Source organism: Canis lupus, chromosome 1 (genome assembly GCF_048164855.1).
Source record: "Canis lupus baileyi chromosome 1, mCanLup2.hap1, whole genome shotgun sequence".
NCBI lineage: Eukaryota > Metazoa > Chordata > Mammalia > Carnivora > Canidae > Canis > Canis lupus.
The window spans coordinates 115893207-115920759 of NC_132838.1; the positions used below are offsets into that span (position 1 = coordinate 115893207).

Here is a 27553-nt window from a genome sequence, read left to right on the forward strand (position 1 = left end):
CACTGTACCACCCAGGCATCCCTAGGGTTGGATCTTTCATATAGTAGTTAGTTGCTCTTTTAAGCCATGCCTTTTTACCTGTGCCCCAGGGCAGATGAATCTGTTTCTGGTCCCTTTGTACTATCCTTTCCCACTGCAATTTACTTCATTGAGGGTTCTCTCCATTACCATGTCTCAGTCTTTCTTGCTCTTCTGTTGTTCTTTTTTTTTTTTTTTTTTGTTCTGTCTTTTGTTTTGCAGAAGCTGTTAAGTCATCCCTCAGTTCTTCAGGCGGAACTGATGTATAAATAGGTATAAATCTGTCTTGTTTGTGGTGGAAGTGAGTTCAGTGTCTTCCAACATCACAATCTTGCACTGGACTTTCATAAATTAGATATACTTAAGTACCTATTGACAGTGGTAGATGGTATATTCCTAAGCAGGAATATTTGGAGCATCCCAAGACAATAAAATATAAACATATATTTTATTATATAAAATATAATTAATTGCTGAATTAATCATATAGACTATGACAAATATGAATTTTATTGAGTCTTAAGGATAAAACATTGTATAGTAAAGGGCATATACTGTGGCACCAACTGGATATGAAATTTATTCCTAAGCTACGCCATTTTCTCCATGTGCTTGGAAAAAATTGTATCTCTAAGCCTCAGTTTCCTTTTCTGTAAAATAGGGTTGCTGTGAGAATTAAATTGGAAAAAGACCTTAGCTTAACCATACCCAAAAATTGGTAGCAAGTATTATTAAAGATAGGATGTACAGTATTGGGGTGAAGGGTGTGAGTAGGGATTCCTGGTGAAAAGTGAATTAGATAATCTTTAGAGTAAAATAATTTGACTAATTTAAAAGATTACTTAAGTTATATTTAATAATATAGTTATGTGTATTCCAGATGACATGCAGCCTCAGGTGCCTCATTTGGAACATTCTCAGACTCACTGACCTACAAGGTGGTAGCCAATGTTCTCTCCCCTGAGACTTTGACACATGCTTGCTCATAGGGTACCTGGAATGTGATGATGGAGATTTAGCCATAGAAGGGGCTCAAGTATTCTGACTTCCTAGAGGCCATCATTATTCTTCCTTTCCCCCTCACATGCCAAGGAGCATTGCTGAGGTAGCATTTTTTTCCCTTTTTTTCACTGACTTCCCTGCATCTCTTTTTTTTTTTTTTTTTTAATTTTTTTTTTTTTTTTATTTATTTACGATAGTCACACACACACACAGAGAGAGGCAGAAACACAGGTAGAGGGAGAAGCAGGCTCCATGCACCGGGAGCCCGACGTGGGATTCGATCCCGGGTCTCCAGGATCACGCCCCGGGCCAAAGGCAGGCGCTAAACCACTGCGCCACCCAGGGATCCCCTGCATCTCTGTCTTTAATGCAGGGCTTTTCCTCCCACTAGTACAAGTATAGGTCATTCCCAAATCTTGCCCTTTCTATGCAGGAGATAGGAAATGTTACGGTTAGGTCTTCTTTCATTTGTTGCTCTGGAAGTGACTCTCTTGGAATCACAAGATATCTATGATACATTAAAAATAAGCCAGGAGTCATTTGACATTTTTCTTATTGTGAAGAGATATCTAATTCGTTGCCTCTTGAATCTGGGATGTTCTTAATGGTTTCCTTGACCAATAAAATATGGCAGAAGTATTGTTCTGTGAGTTCTGAAGCTAGGTTATAAGAGGTATGTAGCTTCCGCTTAGTTGTCTTGGGATGCTCCATATTGGAACCCAACCACCATATTATAAAAAAATAAAAATAAAAAAACAAAGCCACCCTGGGGTCACACACAGGTGTTGTTGTCAAATAGCTGAGGTAATCGACTACTGGCATCAACTGCCATCCATATAAGTGAGTAATAGATCCCAAATTTCATAAAAAATATGAAACTACATATCCAAGAAGCTCATACTCCAAGGAAGATAATCCCAGAAGTCCACACTGGGAAACAATATAATAAAATTATTGAAAGACAAAGAGAATATCTTGAAAGCGGCAAGAGAACAGTGACTTTTCAATAAAATTAACAGCTGATTTCTCATGAGAAATGTGGGCTATAAGGCAATAGGATGACAAATTAAAGTGCTCAGTGGGAGAAAGCCCTTCCAACCAAGTGTCTACTGGCAAAACTACCCTTAGAAAATGAAGGAAAAATTAAATTTCCAGATAAGCAAAGGGTAAGAGAATTTGTCTTTACTAGACCTTCCCTGAAAGAAATGATAAAGGGATTTCTAAAGGCTGAAATAAAAGGATATGAGACAGTAACTCAAAGCCATACAAAGAAATAAAGATTATCAACAAAGGTAACTACATAGCTGTATATTTGAAAGCAATATTATTGTATTTCTGATTTATCTTTTTGTTTTCTACATGATTAAGAAGACAAATGCATAAAATAATAATTATAAATCTATGCCAGTGGGCACATGATGTATAAAGATGTGATTTGCAAAGTTACAGCAAAAATTTGGGACAAAGTTGGATAGGAGCAGAAGTAATGTGTTATTGAGCTAATCTGGTATCAATTCAAAGTTGGATTGACATAAAGTTAGAATGTTAAGTGTAATCCTCATAGTAACCTCTAAGAAAATAAAGAATATATTAAAAAGAAATAAAGGGGAATAAAAATGGCACACTAGAAAAAGAAGGTATTAGGAGAGTTGGGGGACAAAAATCATAGAACATATGGAAAATAGTAAAACAGCAGAATGAGTTGTGCATTATCAGTAATCATTTTAAATTTAATTGCACTAAACTTATGAATTAAAAAAACAGGAATCAAAATGGATCCTTTAAAGTTTAAAGAAAAAAACAACAATGTAACTATATACTGCACACAAGATACTCATTTTAGACCCAAAGACATGAGTAGATACAAAGTTAAATTATGGAAAAAGGTATTCCATGCAAATAACAGCCAAAAGAGATCTGGGGTAGCTATATTAAATGGGTTTTAGGTTTAAATTGTTACAAGAGACAAAGTTATATAATTATGAAAGGGTCAATTCATCAAGAAGATAAAGATATATGAACCAGACACTCAAAATACATGAAGTAAACATGGACAGAATTAAAGGGAGAAGTAGTTCCACAACAATAGTTGAAGACTTAAATACCTCACTTTAAGTAATGGATAAAACATATAGATCAATAAGTGAGTAACTTGAGGACCTGAACAACATTAAAACCCAAATAGCCCTGATATATTTAGACACTCCACCCAACAGATACACATTCTTCTTGAGTGCACATGAAGATTCTCCAGCATAGCTAAAGCAATTGAGACTACAAAGTATCTTCTCTGACCACTAGAATGAATCTCAGCATCAATAATAGAAGGAAAACTAAATTTCACAAATATGTCGGAATTAAACAACACACTCTTAACTGGTTAGTCAAAGAAACCACTGTGTTTATTAGAAAATACTTTGAGATGAAGTATAATAAAAACACAATATACCAAAATTTATGAGGCAATGAAAGCAAAGCTCAGAAGGAAATTTCCAGCAGTAAATGCCTACTTAAAAAAGCAAAATCTCAATCTAACTTTACATCTTCATGAATTAGAAAATGAGAAGCAAACTAAACCCACAGCTGAAGGAAGGAAGAAAATGGATTATAACAGAAATAAACAATATACAGAATTAAAAAGTAGAGAATCAATGGAACCAAAGTTGGTTCTTTGAAATGATCAACAAAACTGACAAACTTTAGATAAACTGTTTAAGAAAAAAAGACCATACAAATAATTAAAATCGGTTGTGAAAGTGAGAACATTACCATCCTTACAAAAACTTAAAAGGACGTTAGTTGAATAATAAACAATTGTACATCAACAAATAATGTAGATTAAATGTATACAACTCTACATACACAGAAATTACCAAAATTGACTAAAAAAACCCAGAAAATCCAAAGTGACCTATAACAAAAGAGTGAATCAGTAGCTCAAGACCTCCAAAAGTCAAGAACTAAATGGCATCCTCAATGAATTTAAACATTTAAGGAAAATTTAACAGCAGTCCTGCTTAACTCTTCCAAAAGAAGAGGGATTGCTTTCTAACATTCTGTGAGGCCAGCATTATCCTGATACCAAAGTCAGACAAAAATACTACTAGAAATGAAAACTACAGGGCAGCCCTAGTGGCACAGCAGTTTAGTGCCGCCTAAAGCCCGAGGTGTCCTGGAGACCCGGGATCAAATCCCACGTCGGGCTCCCTGCATGGAGCCTGCTTCTCCCTCTGCCTGTGTCTCTGCCTCTCTCTCTCTCTGAATAAATAAATAAATAAATAAATAAATAAATAAATAAATAAATCTTTAAAAAAAGAAAGAAAGAAATGAAAACTACAGATGAATATCTCTCATGGCCATAGATACAAAAATCTGAACAAAATTAGCAAATCATGTCCAATAACACATTAAAGGGATTATATGGCATGATCAAGTGGGATTTATGCCGGAATGCAAGGTGGTTCAACATATGAAAATAAATCTACATAACACATTACATTAATAGAACACTGGGGGGAAAAACCTCACATCATCCTCTAAATTGATGTAGAAGAAACAGTTGAAAAAAAGGCAACACCTTTTCAGGATAACTGCTCAGTAGACTATGAATAGAAGGGAATTTCCTTAACATATATGCATTTATGAAAAAGTCACAGCTAACATCATCCCCAATAGTAAATGACTGAAATCTTTCTCCCTAACATCAGGATCAAAACAAGAATGTCAGCTTTTACCACTCATACTCAATTTGGTATTGAAAGTCATAGCCAGAAAAAATTAGTCAAGAAAAATAAATAAAAAGCATCCCATTTGGAAAGGATGAGGGAAAACTATTTGTAGATGACATGATTCTAAATATAGAAAAGCCTAAGATATCCACACAAGAAAACTACTAGAGTTAATAAATTGAGCAAAATTGTAGCGTACAGGATTAGCACATAAAAATAAATGGTGGGGGATCCCTGGGTGGCTCAGCGGTTTAGTGCCTGCCTTTGGCCCAGGGCATGATCCTGGGGTCCCAGGATCTAGTCCCGCATCAGGCTCCCTGCATGGAGCCTGCTTCTCCCTCTGCCTGTGTCTCTGCCTCTCTCTCTCTCTCTCTCTGTCTCTAATGAATAAATAAATTTTAAAAATCTTAAAAAAAATTGTGCTGAGACCACTGGCTAAGTACATGTACAAGAATTAAAGTGGACCCTTAACTGACTCCATATACAAAAATCAACTTGAAATTAATCAATGACTCAAATTTAAGAGCTAAAAGTAGGATGGTTCAAGATGGCAGCATGGGAAGATCCTGACCTTATTTCTTCCAATGAACACAACAAATTTAATGACTACACATGGAAATAACTCATTCTGAGTTAGGAACTTGATAAGCTGAGATGGGGAGAATAAACACAAATATAGTCCTGCTAAGGGAGAAAAAATACATCCCAAGTGTGGTGTTCCATGGTTTGGAGGTATCTCAAAGGTACAGAACTTTTATCTGAGGAACAAGAGATTCAGGAGATAAGCCCCCAAACACCTTGTTTTGAAAACCAATATGAATATGTCCAGGAAAACTATAGAAAATGTAGAGGAAGGAAAACTTGCTCCTAAATAAGAGCTTACACAGATTCACTTGGCCTGGAAACCAGTAGAAAAACACCTGCTTGCCAGCATGCCTACAGCAGTCAGCCAGACTGAGGGCCAGCCTACCTACCAGCACATATGCAGTAACGCCCCATCAGAACAAGAGGGTGCACACAGCCCACACACTAGATACCCCTGGAGCACTTGGCACTAGTGACCAGAGAGGATTGCACTTTAGGGCCCCACAGGGCATCTCTGTGGAAGGCCATTCCTTCAAGTCTGGGAGATGTAGCTGAACTATCTGTTAAATAGAAACAAAGAGGCAAAGTGAGGAGATAGAAAAATATGTTTCAAATGAAAGAATAAGAGAAAACCTCATAAAAATAGCTGAATGAAATGGAGATAAACAGTCAATTTAATGAGTTCAAAGTACTAGTCATAAAGATGGTTTTTGTACATGGGAGAAGAATTGGTGAGAACACAGTGAGGACTTCAAGAGATAGAAAATATAAGGAAGTACCAATCAGAGTTAAAGAATACAATAAAAAATTGAAAATAGAAGGAATAAACAGTAGATGATACAGGATAGATCAGCAATCTGGAAGACAGGATAGAGGAAATCATGCGAACTGAACAGCAAAGAGAAAAAAATAATTTTTTAAATTGAGGATTATTTAAGGAACCTGTAGGAAAGTATCAAATATAGCATTATATGGTCCCAGGAGACGAGAGAGAAAGGGCAGAAACCATATTTGAAGAAATAATAGCTGAAAACTAACCTGGCAAATGAAACAGATATCTGAGTCCAGGAAGCATAAAAAGTTTCAAACAAGATGAATGCAAAGAGATCCACACCAGGACACATAATTAAAATGTCAAAAATGGAAGATAAAGAGAATCTTAAAAACAGCAAGAGAACAGCAGCTCATTATGTATAGGAGTAGATTATCAACTTTTTTTCAGGCCAGAGGAATAGTACAATGTATTTGAAGTGCTGAAAGGAAAAAAAGTACAACCAACTATACACTATATAGCAAGTTTATCATTCAAAGCTGAAGAGGAGGGTTCTGGTCCAAGAGGTGAGGTAAGACCTTGACCTCCCCCTCCTCCATAGAACACCCCAAATTACACTTTTTATAGAGCAGTTCCAACTAAAGAAGAACTGAGGGCTGACTGAACAGCTTCTACACAACAAAATATAGAATGGCAAAACAGAAGAGCAAGAGAGATGGAGACATGGTAATGTATGGAACCCCTACCCCTACTGCTGTGATTTGCAGTGGGGAGGGATAGTACTGAGGGAGTGGGAACAGATTCGTCTGTCATTAGGCGCAGGGAAAAAAAAAAACAGATTTAAGAGAGCAACTAGTTTATAAAAGAGCTGTCCCAGAACTCTGTCAAATGGCAGAAAAAGCTGTCAGAACAATTGTGGGGTACAGGGTCAGAGGCACTGGAGGGTGTCATGGTTTACACTCCTTCCTCCACCTTGAAAGTGCAGATAGGAGCTGAGTCTGGATACCATAGCTGGCCTGCAACTTCAGGCCAGGTCCCTTAGCTCACACTAGCCCTGGATGCATTGTGTTACATAAAAAAAAACCCACACAGTTTGAAAGAGCAACTAGTATATAAAAGAGCCCTAGAACTCTACCAAATGCTGGTGGTGGTGGTGGAACTGCTGGAAAACTCTAAAGGTGGGAGGGACTTGGGGACTTGGTTTATACTTCTCCTCCAGCTTAATTTCATAAACAGGAGTAGAGCCTGTGCACCCTAACCGGCATACTGCTTCAGTGAACACTGAGAATCCCTAGCCCACAACAGCCCTGGGTGCACTGAGGCACAGATAAAAAAAATCTCTGGTTTGAAAGAATAAGCAGCATAGAACAGAGCCACCTCTAGAACTCCACCAAATAAGAAGGGAGCTGCTGGAACAGACATGGTCTGTGCTCCCCCTCCACACTGAAAGCACAGACCAGTCAATGCTCCAGGTATATTAACCAGCCTGTACCCTAATGCCTCAGTAAGCCATAGGCTCCTGGCCCACAACAGTCCAAGTCATCCCACCAAGGCAGCCACAGGGTAGTGCACACCAGGATACCCCTGGTTAGCTTGCACTGAAGCCCCCGCCTTGCACTGGATGATGTAGATGGCCTAAATGTTCCACTCAAAAGATATATGGTGATGGAATGCATTTAAAAAAAGACCCATCTATATACTATTTGCAAGAGACTCACTTCAGACATAAACACACAGGCTAAAATTAGTAAAGGAATGGAAAAACATACCATGTAAATAGAAGTGAAACAAAAACTGGGGTAATAATACTTATATCAGAAAAAATAGACTTTAAAACAAAGCATAATGATAAAGGGATCAATCCAACAAAAAACTGGAGCACTAAATATATAAAGCAAATATTAACAGACACGGAGTGAGACATTGATGGTATATCATTCCATCCAAAAAGAACAGAGTACACAATGTTTTTCAACTGCACATGAAACATGCTCCTTGAGAGATTACATGTTAGTTCACAAACAACACTATAGGAACTCAGCAGTCACAAAGAGAACAAGAGAGGAAGGAAAGAGTAGAGAAGAACTACAAAAACAAGAAAAAATTAAGAAAATGGCAATAAGCACATATCTATCAATAATTACTTTAAATGTGAATGGCCTAAGTACTCCACTCAAAAGACATAGGATGGCAGAATGGATTAAAATAAAACAAGTACTACTTATGTAATGCTTACAAGATGCTCAGCTCAGATCTTAAAGACACCTCCCAATTGAAAATGAAGGGATGGAAAAACATTTACCATGTGAACAGAAATTTAAAAATCCATAATATGATACAAATATCAGACAAAATAAACTTTAAAACAAAGACTGTAACAAAAGGAAAGTCATGACATAATGATAAAGGGATGAGTCCAATAAGAGGATATAAGAATTGTAAATATGTATACATCTAACATTTGAGCACTTAAGTACATAAAGCAAATATTAATGGACATAAAGAGAGAAATTGCTGGTAATTCAATAATAGGAGGGGACTTTAACACCTCTTCCACTTACATCAATGAATAGGTCATCCATGAAGAAAATTAATCACAATATCAGTGTCTGACACATTCCACCCAAAAAAAAACAATACATATTCTTTTCAAGTGCATATGGAACATTCTCCAGAGTACATCTGCATGTTAGGCCAAAACACAAGTATCAAGAAATTTAAGAATATTGAAATCATGCATACATCTTTTCTGATCACAATGTTATGAACTAGAAATCACAAGAAAAAACAAAACTGGAAAAAACTTGAATGCATGGAGGCTAAACAACATGCCATTTAACAACCAACTGGCCAAGGAAGAAATTTTAAAAATACATGAAAACAAGTAAAAATGAAAACATAATGATTCAAAATCTTTGGGATACAGTGAATGCAGTTTGGAGATATACAGGGATACAGGCCTACTTCAAGAAACAAGAAAAATCTCAAATAAGGAATCTAATCTAACACCTAAAGGAACAAGAAAAAGAATAAGCAAAGCCCAAGCGAGTAGAGGGGAGGGAATAAATAAAGATAGAACAGAAATAAAGGATGTAGAAACTAAAAAGAAAGAAAAATCAATTAAACCAAGAGCTGGTTCTTTGAAATGAAACAAAATTGATAAACTTTAGCCAGACTCATCAAGACAAAAAGAGAAAGTACCCAAATAAATATCCCAAAGAAACCAAAACCAAACAAATCCCAAACCAAGAGTCAAGATCTCTGATGAACATAGATGCAAAAATCCTCAATGAAATATTAGTAAACCACATTCAACAATACATTAAAAGGATCATTCCCCATGAAGTGGGAGTTATTCCAGGGATGCAAGGATGGTTCACTGTTTGCCAGTTAATCAATGTGATACACCATATCAACAAAATGAAGGATGAAAATCATATGATCATCTCAATAGATGCAGAAAATATATTTGGCAAAATTGAACATGCATGATAAAAATGCTCAACAAAGTAGGTTTATAGGGAACATACCACAACATGGTGAAGGCCATATATGAAAAATCCACAGCTAACATCATATGCAATGGTGAAAATAGAGCTTTCCTTCTAGGATTAGGTACAAGACAAGGATGTCCACTCTCACCACTTTTATTCTACATAGTACTGGAACTCAAAGCAATGAAAGAAGAATAAGAAATAAAAGGCATACATTTTGGAAAGAATTTAAGGTATTACTACTTGCAGATGATGTGATAGTGTACATGAAAACCCTAAGGATGCTCCCACACACACACAACTACTAGAATAAATGAATTCAGTGAAGTTTAATACAAAGTTTTTTTTTTAATACAAAGTTTAATACCTGGAAATTGGTTGTGTGTCTATATGGTCATAACAAAATAGCAGAATGAAAAATTAGGACAATAATCTTGTCTACGATTGTACCAAAAAGGGACACCTGGGTGACTCAGTGGTTGAGTGTCTGCCTTTGGCTCAGGTCGTGGTCCTGGGGTCGAGTCCTGCATTGGGCTCACCACGGGGAGCCTGCTTCTCACTCTGCCTATGTCTCTGCCTCTCTCTGTGTGTGTCTCATGAATAAATGAATAAAATCTTTTAAAAAACCATGGTTGTACCAAAAAGAATAAAATACCTAGGAATAAACTTAACCAGGGAGGTCAAAGACCTATACTCTGAAAACTCTAAAACATTGATAAAATAAATTGAAAATGACACAAACAAACAGAAAACTATTCTATGCTCAAGGGTTGGAAGAATATTGTTACAAAGCAAACTACAGATTCAATGTCATCCCTATAAAAATACCAACAGCATTTTTCACAGATCTAGGACAAATGCTAAAATTTGGATGGAACCACAAAAGACAGAATAGTCAAAGCAATCTTGAAAAGGAAGAACAAAGCTGAAGATATTACAATCCTAGATTTCAAGATATACTACAAAGCTATAATAATCAAACAGCATGAAACTGGCATAGAAATTGATCACTGGAACAAAGAGCCCAGAAATAAACTGACACTTAAATGGCCAACTAATCTATGATGAAGGAGGCAAGAATTTACAATGGGGGAAAAGATAGTCTCTTCAATAAATGATGCTGGTAAAACTGGACAACTATCGCAAAAGAATGTACCCAGACCACTTTCTAAAACCATAAACAAAAATAAACTCAAAATGGGTTAAGGACCTAAATGTAAGACTGTGAACCACAAAAATTCTAGAAAAGTATATAGGCAGTAATTTCTCTGATATTGGGTACGTACAAATTCTCTAGATATATCTGTTAAGGCAAGGGAAACAAAAAGCAAAATAAACATTTGGGAGTTCACTAAATAAAAGTTTTGAACAGCAAAGGAAATCATTAACAAGAGAAAAGGCAACATAATGAATTGGAGAAAGTATTTGCAAATGATATATCTGATAAGGGGTTTATACCCAAAACATAAAAAAACTGACAAAACTCAACAACCTAATAAAAGTGTAATCTGATGAAAAAATGGGCAAATTATCTGAAAGATATTTTTTCAAAAGAATACACAGATGGCCAACAGACACATGAGAAGATGCTCATCATCACTAATTATCAAAACTCAAACCCACAATAAGCTATCATCTTACACCTGTCAGGATGGCTAAAATAAAAAAGACAAAAAATAACAAGTATTGGTAAAGATGTGGGAAAAAATGAACCCTCATGCACTGCTGGTGGGAATGGAAATTAGTACAGCCACTGTGGAAAACAATATCAGGGTTCCTTGAAAAATTAAAAATTTTTGATCCAATATTTCCACTATTGGTATTTACTGAAAGAAAACAAAAACACTAATTTGAAAAGATATATTCATCCTTATGTTTATGGCAGCACATTATTTAGAACAGCTAAAATATGGAAGCAAGTGTTTATCAATAGATAGATAAGGAAGATATGGTACAATGCAATAATACAGTGGAATGTTATGTGGTCACAAAAGATTAGATCTTGCCACTTGCAACAACACGGATGGACCTAAAAGGTATTATGATGTGAAATAAATCAATGAACTAACATAAATATCATATGATTTCTCACATGTGGAATCTAAAAAACAAAAAGAAACAAAAATGGAATCATACCTATAAATAGAGAACAAGGTGTTGGGTTGCCAGAGGGGAGATGGGTAAAGTGGGTGAAGGGGAGTGGTGGAAGATACAGGGTTTCACTTATGGAATGAATAAATCATGGGATTAAAAAGCATAGTATAGGCAATCTAGTCAGTGATCATGTAATACCATTGTATGGTGCCAAATGGTAGCTCTGTTTGTGGTGAGCATAGCATAACATAGAGAAGTTGAATCACTATGTTGTACACCTAAACACAATGTAACATTGTGTGTCAACTATAGTTAATAAGAAAAGTATAAAAGCAATTGTAGAGGCAGTAATGAGTTTCCCAGATATGTAAAAGCTAAAGGAATGTCTGCCACTGAATGAGCTTCATAAAAAATATTAAAGGGACTTTTTAATCAGGAAAGGCCATAACTGGATATAAGAAAATATATGAAAAAGAAAATCTCATTGTCAAAGGTGATCATATAGGTGAACCATCCATTTATAAAGCTGCTATTGAAGTTAAAAGACAAAAGTGGTAATATGGATCATATCTACAATAATTATTTAAGGGACACACATGTCAAATATGACCAAAAAAACCCTATTACATGGGAGGTGGGGGGCAGTGGTGAAAAAAATGTGCTTTTAGAAGGTGTTTGAACTTAAGGGATCACCAAGCTAAAACAGATTCAAATATACAAAGATTGCTATATATGAACCTCATGGTAATCACAAACCAAAAATATATGCTAGATCTACAAAAATAGAAAGGAATCCAAACATGACACTAAAAAAGTCATTAAATCACAGGGGAAAGAGGGAGAAGAAATAATCTACTATAACAATAAAAAGCAAAATGGCAATAAATACATATATAACTACTTTAAATGTAAATAGAATAAATGCTCCAATCAAAAGATAGCATGGCTGAATGGATTAAAAATTAAGAACCTATAGCCTACAAGAGACTCATTCCAGATCTAAAGATACAGAATAAGGCAGAATGGATGGGAAAAGATTCTATGCAAATGGAAACAAATAATATGGGATAGCAATACTTATCTAACAAAATAATTTTTAAAACCAAGGTGTAACAAGAGACAAATGCATTACATAACAAATGGGTCAATACAACAAGATATAATACTTGTGTATATTTGTGTTCAACATTGTAGTACCTAAATATATAAAGCTAGTATTAACAGACACAATGGAAGAAATTGACAGTCATACAATAATAGTAGGGGTCTTTCCTTGTATCAGTGGGTAGGTCATCCATACAGAAAATTAATAAAAAAAGCTTTGGCCTTAAACACATTAGAACAGATGTATTTAACAGAGATATACAGAACATTCCATTCCAGAATACACATTCTTCTCAAGTAGATGTGGAATTTTCTCCAGGTTAAATCATGTGTTAGGGCAGAAAACAAGTCTCAATAAATTTAAAGGACTGAAGTCCTATCAAGCATCTTTACTAACCACAATGTATGAAACTAGGAATCAGGTGTAAGAAGAAAGCTATAAAAACACAAATATGTCTCCACAAAACAACATGCTACCAACCAACGGGTCAATGAAGAAATCAAAGAGGAAATTAAAATCTTGAATCAAATAAAAATGAACACAATATTCAAAATCTATAGGATGCAGCAAAAATTGTTCTGAGAAGTTTATACCAATACAGTCTCATGTCAAGAAACAAAAATAAAAGCTTCCAAACTCATTCTGAGGCTAGCATTACACTGATACCTAAACCAGACATACACAAAAGAAGGGGAGGGAGGAATGGGGCGGGGGAGGAAGGAAGAAAAGAAGATGATAGATGATAGATAGATAGATAGATAGATAGATAGATAGATAGATAGATAGAAGCAGTTATCCCTAATGAAATGAATGCTAAAATCTTCAACAAAATGCTGGCAAACTGAACTTAAAAGTCAGTTAAAAGTCTTACACTGGGGCACCTGGGTGGCTCAGTGGCTGAGCAGCTGCCTTTGGCTCAGCTCGTGATCCCGGGGTCCTGAATCGAGTCCTGCATCAGGCTGCCCACAGGGAGCCTGCTTCTCCCTCTGCCTATGTCTCTGCCACTGTCTCTCTCATTAATAAAATCTTAAAAAAAAAAGATGCTCAAGATCACTTAACCATCAGGGAAATGCAAATAAAAACCACAATGTGATATTACCTCCTATCTATCAGAATGGATTTTATAAAAACATATGTTCATGAGGATGTGGAGAAAGGGGAGGCCTAGTGCAGTTGGTGGGACTATAAATTAGTATAATCACTATGGGAAATAGTGTGTAGGTCCTCTAAAATTTTAAAATAGAACTACCATAGAATCCAGTAATTCTACTTCTAAGTATTTATCTGAAGAAAATGAAAATACAATTCAAAGACATATGCAACCGTAGGCTCATCACAGAATTATTTATCCATCATATGGAAGCAAACTAAATATCTGGATAGATGAATGGACAAAGAAGACAGGACATGTATACAATAGAATATTACTCAGCCATAAAAAAAGAACAAAATGTTGCCAATTGCAACAACATGGATGAACCTAGAGGATATTATACTAAGTGAAGTCAGACAAAAAGACAAATACTGTATAATTTCACTTATATGTGACATCTAACAAATGAAAAAACAGAAATAGACACTCAGATACAGAGAACAAATGGATGGTTGAGGGGGAGCAGGTGGTTTAGACAAAATAGTGAAGGGTCTTAAGAGGTACAATCTTTCAGTTATAAGACACAGGATGTAATGTATAGCATAGGGAATATAGTCAATATACTGTAAGCATTTTGTATAGTGTCAGTAACTGGATTATTGTGGTGACTACTTTGGTATGTATATAAATATTGAATCACTATGTTGTATATCTGCAACTAATATTGTATGTCATGTTTTCTTCAATTTATTAAGAAGGAAAAAAGTGAACGTGTAAAACTTAGAAAACATAGGGGTAAATCTTTCTGACATTGGATTTGTCCAAGGACAAATCCTTGGATTTTTAGATTTCACACTAAAGCAAGAGAAAAATAAAGACAAAATGGAGCTTATAAAAATCATAATCTATTCTCTATGAAAGGAGCTTATCAAAAAAGTGAAAAGACACACAGAATGGGGAGAAAATGTTTGCAAATCATATATTTTTTTCTTCTGGTTGGCTTTTTATTTGATTTTGGTAAAGAAAGAATAGGGAAGTGAAGTTGATTTAAAAATATCTACTGCTTCAGGGATCCCTGGGTGGCGTAGCGGTTTGGCGCCTGCCTTTGGCCCAGGGCGCGATCCTGGAGACCCGGGATCGAATCCCACATCGGGCTCCCGGTGCATGGAGCCTGCTTCTCCCTCTGCCTGTGTCTCTGCCTCTCTCTCTCTCTCTCGCTCTCTCTGTGACTATCATAAAAAAAAAATATATATCTACTGCTTCAAAAAAAAAAAAAATCTACTGAGGGGATTCCTGGGTGGTTCAGCGGTTTAGCGCCTGCCTTCGGCCCAGGGTGTGATCCTGGAGTCCTGGGATCAAGTCCCGCATTGAGCTCCCAGCATGGAGCCTGCTTCTCCTTCTGCCTGTGTCTCTGCCTGTCTCTCTCTCTCATGAATACATAAATAAAAATCTTTTAAAAAATCTACTGAAAATATTTAATTTACCCAGAAATTATTAACTAGAAAACTAGAATTCTTACCTCTCCCAGTTTTATTGAAATATAATCAACACATTTCACTGTGTCTTTAAGGTGTAAAACATAACAATCTGACTTAAATATATTGCGAAATCCAAAATTGTATAGATACACACAAAAAAACTTGTGATGAGAACTTTTAGGATCTACTCTTTAAAATATACCATATAGCAAGTTAACCATGGTCATCGGATGCACATTACATCCCTAGTACTTATAATTGTAAGTTTGTACCTTTTGGCCATCTTTATTCAATTCCACCTCCACTTGTCTCTGGTAACCATAAAACTGATCTTTTTCTGAGTCAGTTGTTTTTATTTTTTAGATTCCACATATAAGTAAGATCATATGGTACTTGTCTTTCTCATTTGACTTCACTTAGCATAATGCCCTCAAGGTCCATCCATGTTGTCATAAATGGTGGGATTTCCTTTTTTATGGCTGAATTGTGTGTATGTGTGCACATGACACAAATTATCCATTCATCCTTTGATAGACACTTAGCTTGCTCCCTTTATCTTAGCTATTGTAAATTATCTTGCCATGAACATGAAAGTGCAGATACCTCTTAAACATAGTGTTTTTGTTTCCTTTGGATATATTCCCAGAAATAGAATTGCTGGATTATATGGTATTTTGTTTTTTGTTTGTTTTAGGAATCTTCATACTACTTTCCAGAGTGGCTTGCACCAATTTACAGTACCTCCAATGATGCACAAGTGCTCCCCTTTCTCCACATCCTTGCCAGCATTTATCTTTTGTCTTTTTGGTGATAACAATTTTAACAAGAGTGAAGTATTAGCTCATTCTGGTTTTGATTTGATCTAGAGTCTCAGCACACAATACACAAAATGTCCATGATAGGAATGAAAATCACTCATCATATCAAAAACAGGAAAAGCTCAAACTTAATGAGAAGATAATCAAGAGACATCAACACCCAAGTGATTGGAGTTATTTGGCAAGGAATTTAAAGCATCAATCATAAAAAATAAAAATAAAAGTGCTCCAGAAAAAAATTATGTACATACCTGAACCAAATGAAGAAAAAAACTAATATAAAGAACATGAGATATTCTGAAATGAAAAATACTGTAACCAAAAGACTCAGTGGATGTACTCAAGAGCTGAATGGAGAGTAGAGAGGACAGGGTCAATGAGATTCAAGACAGAACAAGATAAACTGTTCAATATGAACAACAGAGAGGGAAAATATGCTAAATCTTACAAGGGAAGAATAAAAAGTGTGAGGCTGAAAAAGCATTCAAAGAAATAATGACAAAATTCCCCAACTGTGGCAATAAATATAAGCCTACAGACTCAAGAAGCAGAGCAAAACCCTAAACAGTGGAAACCCAAAGGAATTCATGCCAAAATACTTGATAATCAGACAGGAAAACTAAAGATATAAACAATTCTTAAAAGCAGCTAGAGAGGAACAACTCATTACCTATAGAAGTATGCTTCAAATGAGAGTTCTCTGCAGAAAATGTAGAGGCCAAAATGAAATGGCACCTTTATCCAGTGCTGAAACAGTGGTCAACCAGAATTTTCCACCAGCAAAAAAATATTCTTTGGTAATGAAGGTGAAATGAAAACATATTCAGATGATGGAAGACTAAGATAATTTGTTGCCAGGAGACCTCCACTAAAGAGTGGCTACAGGAAGTTCTTTCAGCAGAAAAGAAATGAAGGAAACATGGAACATGTGGAATAAGGAAAGAACAGAAAAAGTAAAGACATGAGTACACTTAATAGACTATCTTTCTCTTGTGGAGCTTCCTAAATTATGCTAGACAGTTAAAGCGAAAATGGTAATACTGTCTCATATAGTTGTTAACTTGTTCAGAGGAAATATTTGATACAATTATATAATAAAGTAGGCAATTAAAGAATCTCAGTTGAGATAAGATTTTGAACTGGTTAAATGTTTACACACATAGAGTATGGAAATTATGTATGTATGATGTAATACCTAGAGCAACTACTAAAAAATCTATAATCAAGAACTCTAAAGTAGAATTCTAAAAAATACTAAAGTAACCCACAGTAAGGCATGAAAAGTGACGGGAACAAAACCACCAATAAAATGGCAGATGAATGTTCACAGCAGATTTGTGTATTAACCAAAAATTTTAAACCCAAATGTCTTTCAAAGGCTCAATGGTTAGAGAAACTATGGCATATGCATAAAGGGAAAACTACTGAGAAATTTAAAAAACAAAAATTATGGTCTCTGGAACAGCTGGGATTTATCTCAAGGGAATCATGTTGAATGAAAGACACCAATCTCAAAAGGTTATATAGTGTATGATTCCATTTATTTTTTAAGATTTGAGGCAGAACGTGAGTGGGGGGGAGAAGCAGAAGGGGAGGGACGGGGGGAAAGAATCTTAAGCAGACTCTGCACTCAGCATAGAGTCTGATGTGGGGCCTAATCTCATGACTCTGAGATCATGACCTGAGCTGAGATCAAGAGTCAGATGCTTAACTGATTGAGCCATCCAGGTGCCCGATTCCACTTATATTTTTAAAAGGGGGAGCATGTGTGTGCAGGGCAGGAGGAGCAGAGAGAGGAGAGATGCCCAAGCAGGCTCCATGCCCAGTGTGGAGCCCAACACAAGGCTCAATTTCACAACCCCTGGGCTCATGACCTGAGAAAATCAAGTCAGATTCTTAACTGACTGAGCCACTCAGGAGTTCCTATAAAATACTCTTGATATGACAAGATTATAGAAGAGATTACTGTTGCCAAAGATTAGGAGTGGGAAGCAGGGAGAGGAAGGGGTTACAGGTGTGACAACAAAGGGACAGAGCAAGGGATCCTTGTGATGGTGGAAGTTCTGTATTTGATTATGGTGGTAGAGAAATCTACACAAGATAAAACTGTATGTAATAACTACATGGACAACACACAAGCCCATGTAGAACCAGTGAAATCTGATAACAAGTACAGATTCTGCCAGTGTCAGTTTTGATATTGTACTATAATTACATAAGATGTTAATATTAGGGGAAACTGGATGTAGGGTACACAAACTACTTAGCACTACAGGGTATTATTCTTGCAACCTTCTATAAATCTGCAATTATTTCTAAATAAAAACTTTTAAAAACTATTTGAGAGTGGGGGTAGGGGTGGAGGGGCAAAGGGAGAATCTCAAGCAGACTCCCCACTGACTAGAGCCCACTGCAGAGCTTGATCCCAGGACCAAGAGATCACGATTTGAGCTGAAGTGAAACCAAGAGTCAGATGCTCAACCAACTGCACCTCAGAGGTATGCCAATAAAAACATCTTTTGAAAGTCCCAGTAGAAAACAAAAAGACAAAATATATGAATGAGCTTTTCAAAAGAAAAAAGTAAATTTGAGTTCTGTAAGTACTTGAAGGGTTTAAATATAAAACATTTTAGATGTGGTACAAGGAAGTGAGATTTCACATCCACTGGGCACATACCTCACGTCTAAAATCGTCAGCATCTGCATCCTCACTTAAGGATTTGGAAACCAAATAAAGCTTTGTTGAGATATGCTAAAATTCCTTCTGCTCTGATGCAGGCATCTATCCTTGGCTTGACATTAATCACGTTTTATAGTAGGTATGAATGGTCTCTCCTCTGAAACCAAGCCAAATGTCAGTGTTTTTTTTTTTTTTTTAACAAATAGCCAATTATCTCAACAATTGACTATTTCTTTAGTTTCTTCACTGCTTCCAGTTAGAGGAAAATGTGTTTTAAATAAAGATAAATTTTTAAATTGGCATCAAGTAAATGCTATGTATATACTGATGGTTTTTATTATCTGAATTAACTTCAGATAATAATTCATCTTAATTCAGTTTGTGTATTAGCAAAGATAATTTTCTATAAATGTATTTGATAATACACAACTTTTAAGTTGTTTCTATAGGTCATGTCCTTCACCCATTTGATTATGTTAGAGAAACAGGAAAATAAGGCAAGAAAGAATACAAAAGATAGCAACATTATCTTAACAACCAGATTTGTTGGCACCATTATTTTTGCTTTCATTCTTTTATTAAAAAAATGTTACAGATAAATATAACAATTCCATCTAACCCTCTCCCACTTCCTGAAAGGCAACCAATGTCATATATGGATCTATAAGCAATACACAGTAGTGTTCTTTGCATTATTTTTATTAAACTTATACAAATGTTACATTTTTTCATTGTACATTTTGCTTTTTTCCTCTCAGTATTATATATTGTGATCTATGTAATTATACGTCAAATTTGTATCTTCTTTCTAAATACTGTATTCTATCATAGCAATAACATGGTAATAATCTATCCTTCTACTAATGAAAATTTGTTATGTCCAATTTAGTGTCATACAAACCACAATGCAGTGATGAACAAAGAGATGTGTATCTGTGTGCCCATATGTGCATGCCTCTAAAGGCAATACACCAAAATAGAAATGACTATTTCATATGTGTTCTTAGAGTTATCCTGTTACTCTAAAGTAATAAATCTAGTTTATTTTCATCATAGTTTCAGACATTTGCTTTTTATATTCTGATCTTCAGTCTTTCTAGATTTTATTGTTGTATATGATATAAAATAGAGACATCATTTTTTGTTCATATGACTCTTCCATTTACTGAATGGGCCATTCTTTCTCCAATGACTTCAAGAGCAACATAATTCACAAAATTCCCATATCTCCTTTCTTCATCCTTGTTTCCCCAGATTTATCAAGAATACATTGTTTAGACACAGCTTTAAATAAATTATGTGATACTATCTGCTATACTGTTTCTTCTCTTTTGTCTTCTACTTGTTTCAGCTATTTGTGGTCCTTTATATTCCCATATAAAATTTTATATCAGTTTGTGACATTCTTAGAATTTAGTGAAAACTTTGAATGGAAGTACCTTAGAGGTTTATGAATTTATATGTTTAAAAATGTGTTTTCAGACTCATTTTTCTCAAAATTTCAGGTGTTATTTTGTGCCCTTCAAAATGTTTTGTAACTTTATAAATGTCAGTCTTACAATTAATGTGTTTATCCTTAGACACTGTATATCAACACATTTTCAAATTAACTAATTCTTGTATAAGAGAACATTTTTATAGTTTCTCTCTTTTCCCCCAATCTTCTTTTCCTTGCTTAATACATTGGCCAGGGTAGGAGCTCAAATATATTGTTGATATGCTGGTAGCAGGTGTCTTGTTTCATATTTAATAAGAATGCTAAATAAATAATAGAGGTCTATGAAGGTTTTACAATTTATTCGTTTTGCAATTTATCATCCTTGTAAGAATTGTTACACAATTGTGTGACTTCTTTAAAAGGCTTTCCACATCATAGTTTTCTGCTCTAGAAATGTAAAAGGAGGTGCTAATTCTTTCTGAAGGCGTCTCCATCTTCACGATATACATAGTGTTTCTATTTCTATTGAGTATGAATCCTCTGGTGTCTAACAAGGTGTGACTTTTGGCTGAAAGCCTTACCACACTCATTACAATGATAAGGCTTCTCACCTGTATGTTTTCTCATATGAAGTGTAAGAGATGAGATTTGAGAGAAGGCTTTCCCACATTTACTACAATCAAAGGGTTTTTCACCTGTATGACCACGTATATGTATAGTAAGGGATGAGCTTTGGGAGAAGGCTTTTCCACATTTATTACATTCATAGGGTTTCTCACCTGTATGACCTCTCATGTGCACAATAAGAGAAGTTCTTTGAGAGAAAGCTTTTCCACATTCATTACATACATAGGGCTTCTCACCAGTATGACTTCTCATATGTAAATTGAGCAATGAGCACTGAGAGAAGGCTTTCCCACATTTATCACATTCATAAGGCTTTTCTCCTGTGTGACTTCTCAGATGAAGAGTAAGGGATGCAATTTGAGAAAAGGCTTTACCACATTCATTACAATCATAAGGTTTCTCTCCAGTGTGAACTTTCTGATGTGTAATAAAGTTTTGCTTTTGGCTGAAGGCTTTACCACATTCATTACATTCATAGGGCTTTTCTCCAGAATGAATTTTTTCATGGGCAATGAGATTTGATTTCTGGCTAAAGGCTTTGCCACATTCCTTACATATGTAGGGTTTTTCTCCAGTGTGAATTCTCTGGTGTCTAACAAGATTTGACATCTGAATGAAAGCTTTCCCACATTCATTACATTCATAAGGTTTCTCTCTAGTATGAATCTTCTGGTGTGTAATGAAGTTTTTCTTGTGGCTGAAGGCTTTTCTACATTCCTTACATTCATAAGGTTTTTCACCAGTATGACTTCTCATATGTACAGTAAGGGCTGAACTTTGAGAGAAGGATTTTCCGCATTCATTACATTCATAGGGCTTCTCACCCGTATGAATTCTTACATGTATAATAAGCATGGAAAACTGAGAGAAGGCTTTTCCACATTTATCACATTTATAAGGTTTTTCTCCTGTATGACTTCTCATATGAAGAGCAAGGGATGCAATTCGAGGGAAGGCTTTACCACATTCATTACATGCATAAGGTTTCTCCCCAGTATGAACTTTCTGATGTGCAGTGAGGCTTTGCTTCTGGCTGAATGCTTTCCCACACTCATTACATTCATAAGGTTTCTCTCCAGTATGAATTTTTTCATGATCAATGAGATTTGATTTCTGGCTGAAGGATTTCCCACATTCCTTACATGCATAGGGTTTCTCCCCAGTATGAATTCTTTGATGTCTAATGAGATTTGACATTTTAATGAAAGCTTTCCCACATTCATTACATTCGTAAGACTGCTCCCTACTATGAATTTTATGATGTTTAATGAGTTTTTCCTTGTGGCTGAAAGCTTTTCTACATTTTTTACATTCGTAAGGTTTTTCTCCAGTATGAATTCTCAGGTGTCTGATGAGGTCCAAGGTTTGACTGAATCCTTTCCCACAGTGATTACACTTGAAGGGGGTTACTACAAGATGGGATGGGCTAATGCAAAATGATTTCATAGCTTCATTATATTCAGAATGTTCCTTTCTTATAAGAATTCTATCATTATTATGACAGCTGAAATTATTATATTCTAAACACTTTCCAAATAAGTCATATTCATAGAAATTGTGACTGGAAGGAAAAAAGTCCGGGTTAAGAGGAAATGCATTTGCAAATTTCTTATGACATTCATTGACTTTTTCTTCAGTCAGTGTTTTTGTGAATTTATCTTCAAATTGTGTCAAAAGTCTGTCCTGGATTTTCTGATGCTCATCAATTCCCCACATATCTCCTAAAACAGATTGCAAATAAATATCACTTGAACAATTTTCCAAATTGTAAAATGAAGAAAATTTCAGAAAGTATGCTGTCATGGGATTGATTCTTGGCTTACAGCCTAGTTTCCCATTATAAAGTAAATTTCATGTGCATAAATCTCCTATTTTCTTTTCTTTCTTTATCTCCTATTTTCTAAGCTTAAGGAGAGTCCAGGAAAAAATATTAGTAGAGGAAGATAGGAATACAAGTAGCTTTGTGTTTAAAAATGGGATCTGAAAGAAAAAGATAAACTGTGGGGTAAATAAAAGGGAGAATGCAGAATGTACAAATAAAGTAAGAAGAAATGATGGAGAAACAAAAATAGGAAGTTAAAAAAATCATAAAGCTATTTTGTAGGACTTAAAATAAGCTTTTATAAACTGCTTGACATAAGCAATTTTCTGGAAATTGAAAATTACCAAAACTGAACCTGTAAGAGGTAGAAAACCCTTATGAACCAACTTCTACAAAATAACAGAAAAATATGAAAAAGCAATTCTCAAACAGATCAAAAAGGTTAAGAGAGATTCAGATGGGAATTTGAACATTTAGGGGACATTTGCTTTCAGGATCTGCAAAATGTTATATAAGAAAAAAAAGAATTAAAAAAAGAATTTTTAATTTATTGTGTGAAATGAACATAATATTAAAACCAAAATCTCAAGAAAGATGACAACCAAAAAAACAAACTATATACCAATTTTACTTATGAGTTTCAATGTAAAAATTCTACCTAAAATATCAAAATAATCCAGAAGGAAAGAAAAGTGATCTAGAGCACTTTAAATACAAGACATATCATACTTAAGTAGATTATTTCCAAGTATATTTTACTATTAGAAAAATCTACTTCTATAAGCAAATATATTAAAAGGTCAAAATAAAAAATCAAGTAATTATTTTCAAAGCTATTTTTAAAAATTATAAAACCAAACATTTTCCATAAAGAAACCTTCATAAAAAGGGAATACAATATTTAACTTGAGAAAAAAAGTACAGTACAACTTAAGCATTAGTTTAATATTTAATAAGAAAAATTCCTCCCCCTTCCATGGCCAAAGAAAAAGAAAAGAAAAATCCCAAAGCACTGATATAATAAGTACTATCACTATTATTACAGTTCTGGATAGTGCATTAAGTAAGAGAAAGAAATCAGAGGTATAAACACTTGGAAAGGAAAGATAAGGTTAACATTTTTGTCAACAATAAAACAATTTACCTGGAAAATCAAAAGTGAAAATTATAAAAACAAATTCACTATACGTTGGAAATTAAGTTTTAGTAACATTTATATATGCAAACAACTATTTAGAAAAGAACAGAAGACTATACTTACAGTCACAACAAAAATATGAAAAATATGGGAATTTATTAATATGTCCCAAGATTTTCAGAAAACTAAAATGCACACAGATTTGACCAAATGGGAAGGTGCTATGGGTTGAGTTGCCTGTACTGCAAAAAAGACATGTTGAAATCCTAATTCCCAGTATTCAGAATGTGAAGTTACTTGGAAAATGGGTCACTGCAGATGCAATTAGTTAAAATGAGGTCATACTGGAGTAGGGTAACTCATAATCTAACTGGTCTTCTTATAAAAAGTATGCAACATGAACAGACAGAAACACACAGGAGACCACCATATGAAAATAAAGACAAGATCGGAGTTATGCTATTACAAGCCAAGGAATGTCTAGGGCTATTAGAAACTGAAAGAGGGATAGAAGGGTCCTTCTACAGGTTTCAGAGGGAGTATGGCCTGCCAACACCTTGCTTTAGTATTTATAGTCTCCAGAACTGTGAGAATAAATTCCTGTTATTCTAAGCCACCCAATTTGTGGTATTTTGTTACAGTAGCCCTAGGCAACTAAAAAAAAAGGCATATCACTTTGCTGGAAAAGAACGTTTGACAGCAAAAATGACACAAGCTAATCTATTAAAGTAATTTTAATAAAAATGTTTGAAAACACAGGTAATAGCTCAAAGGAAAACAATGCTAGGGGTTGCCACCTTCGATAGGAAATGTGTGAAAGAGCTACTTTTCAGTATGTATCCTTTTTTACTTTAGAGGTTTTATACCATCAGCATGTATTATGTATTTTAAAAAATAGGGATCCCTGGGTGGCGCAGCGGTTTGGCGCCTGCCTTTGGCCCAGGGCGCGATCCTGGAGACCCGGGATCGAGTCCCACATCGGGCTCCCGGTGCATGGAGCCTGCTTCTCCCTCTGCCTGTGTCTCTGCCTCTCTCTCTCTCTCTCTGTGACTATCATAAATAAATAAAAATTTAAAAAAAAATAAAAAAAAAATAAAAAATAAAAAATAAAATTGTTCTGAATACTGCAGTAATAAAATGAGAACAAACAATGGGCAGGTAAAAATTGGATCAAAATTGGAACATAAAATTGGAAGAGCCTACTTAGCATATCTGGATAGGGAGTAAGTACTGTGATCAGGAGAGAAAACAAAGAGGGAGAAATTTAGTGTAAATATGGTATAATAAATACATGAATTTATTTCATCCCACCCCAAATCACACCAATCTGAGATAAAGAAAAAATACATAAACTAACAAAGACTACCTTAGAGGAGATGGAAGATCACTCTCTTAAGAAATAGAAGCAGAAATGCTGTTGAGTCATGTCGAGACATGAGGTAGAGGATACAAAATAAGGGACAACTGGCTCAAGCATAGAGTAAGTGCAAGCCTACATACTAAAGGATAACATTCAGTTCCCTGTTGCTGCTTAGCTCCAAAATTGGAAATGGAGATTTTTCTCCCTCTCTGCCAGACAGATAATAAAGAAAGGGAAAATTCCTATACAACTATAAAGCAGGTACAGTTAGAGACTTGGTTGCAGATTACAAACATAGAAATGGTGGCAGTGTACTAACTTCCTGGGTCACTTAGGGTAAAAAGAGAAGATCCATTAAGCAAATGATGTTGAAGAAGGTAAGATTAGCTTGCCAAAGTACCATCAAAACAGAAGTGAAAAAGAATTTCAAGGGCAAGATTAAATTGTCAGATGTGACACAAGACTCCATGTTTTAAAATGGTGGAATGGAAAAGGCTCTGATCTCTTTTTGTCTCTACAAACAATGGGAATGAATTTTCACTAATTCTTGAATGAACCTAGGGGTGGCTGTAACCCCAATTATAATAAATGAGTTAGTGTTGACAAATACAGTGAAGGCTAGAACAGGGGAAGAAGGATTCTAAAAGACAGGTATTCCTGCTGATCTTGGGTAGTTCAAGAAGAGCAAGAAGCTGAGAGTCAAATGGATATTACACCCTGAAGGGCAGAGTTAATTATCCTATGATTACAACAACGAAATTTGGGAATGCAGACTGGTTACAGAAGACTTGTTATCCCCAGATATCCCACCAGGACTGAACACGGAAGCATTGAAACATTTACTTTTTTAGGAAGAAGTCTGTTGGGGTGAGACTGTAAGATTAACAGTTATAAGAAACTTTTTAGATGAAAAAGAAAAAAAAAAGCCTAAACATACTTCTACACATACAACCTTGTAGAATAAAGGGCTTCAAAATAAAGCACAGATGCATTCATTTCCATCAAGAATTGGTAAACTTTTTCTTAAAGTGTCAGATAGTAATTGGTGGGTCACACAATCTTTGAGGCAACTATTCAACTATGCCGTTTTAATGTGAAAGCAATCAAACACAAGACATAAATTACTGGGTGTGGCTATGTTTTAATAAAACTTTATTTTCAAAAATAAGTGGCAGGCCTATAAGCCATAGTTTACTAATGATCCCTGTTCTAGATCAGAGTGCTCATTTTATTTCCCCAACATTAACTTTTCTTAAAAAGCATGTCAAGGAAGAACTAGCCTACTACTAAAAAGGAGAAGGTGCTGGAACCAGATCTATAAAAAGTATTAGAGCTAGAACAATTATGGCACAAAGTAAATAAAATTGAATTATTGCATAAAGTAAATGAAAATGTTGACTATTTCCATGAATGAAAAAGCTTAATGAAAATAAATCTTTAAATCAAGAGCTCAAAATATAAATGTAATTTGTATGGGATGGTGAAAAAAAATGGCAGAACCAAGGAAAGAAATGGAAGAGAAAAATAAAACCAGGCAAAATGAAGAATATCATGCAAGTGGGGTTGAAAAGAGACTAGATAGTAATTTTAGTATTGAAATTATGGTAGAGTAATTAGGTAATTAGGTAACTGAAAAATAAGATAATGGGTTATACAAATTTTTGATGCATCACTGGACTTATAGAAAGCATGTATTTCCAAGAACATAATACTCTCCACCAACCATACCTGAACACCACACACTAAAAAATGAATAAAACAAAAATAAAGTGTTATCTGAAATCATGCCTGTGGGTGGGATTTAGAAAGCAAGCTGGAAGATGGATCTGACTTGACTACATATGCAAATGAAAGCTCTATTAACTGAAGCATAAGCCCTGGGACAGGAATAAGAGAAAGAAGCTCAACTGAGGTTCCTACAAAAACCCAAGACATTCTAAAAATGTTCAACTGGTCTTCACTTGGTAACGCCTGTTGGCACCTACCAGAAGCACACGCAAATTATCTTAAGAATGCAACCCCGATTTAAGACAATAAGATTATTGCAATAAGGTTTAAAAATGCTGAACTCACAATCAGCAGTCATCAAGCATGTGAAGAATCAAGTACAATAAATAATCAAAAACAAGATATTTAAACCTAAGGACTTAAAATATTAGAATTGTCAGATACAAAAAACAGAAGAGTGGGACACCTGGGTGGCTCAGCAGTTGAGCATCTGCCTTTGGTTCAAGGCATGATCCTGGAGTCCCGGGATCGAGTCCTACATTGGGATCCCTGCATGGAGCCTACTTCTGCCTC

At 35.2% G+C, this 27553-nt stretch overlaps 2 protein-coding genes across 6 annotated transcripts in view; one reads left to right on the forward strand and one right to left on the reverse strand.

Moving 5' to 3' along the window:
- Positions 1-27553, forward strand: part of ZNF570 (zinc finger protein 570) — a 131602-nt gene that overhangs the window by 28150 nt on the left and 75899 nt on the right. The gene's annotated exons all lie outside the window — the stretch shown is intronic.
- Positions 19410-27553, reverse strand: part of ZNF569 (zinc finger protein 569) — a 51778-nt gene continuing 43634 nt past the window's right edge. For all 3 annotated transcript variants that reach the window (XM_072834277.1, XM_072834118.1, XM_072834202.1), the window contains one exon: positions 19410-22653. In XM_072834277.1, coding sequence (XP_072690378.1) covers positions 20828-22653 — 1826 coding nt within the window. In that variant the 3' untranslated portion in view covers positions 19410-20827. The remainder of the gene's footprint in view (positions 22654-27553) is intronic.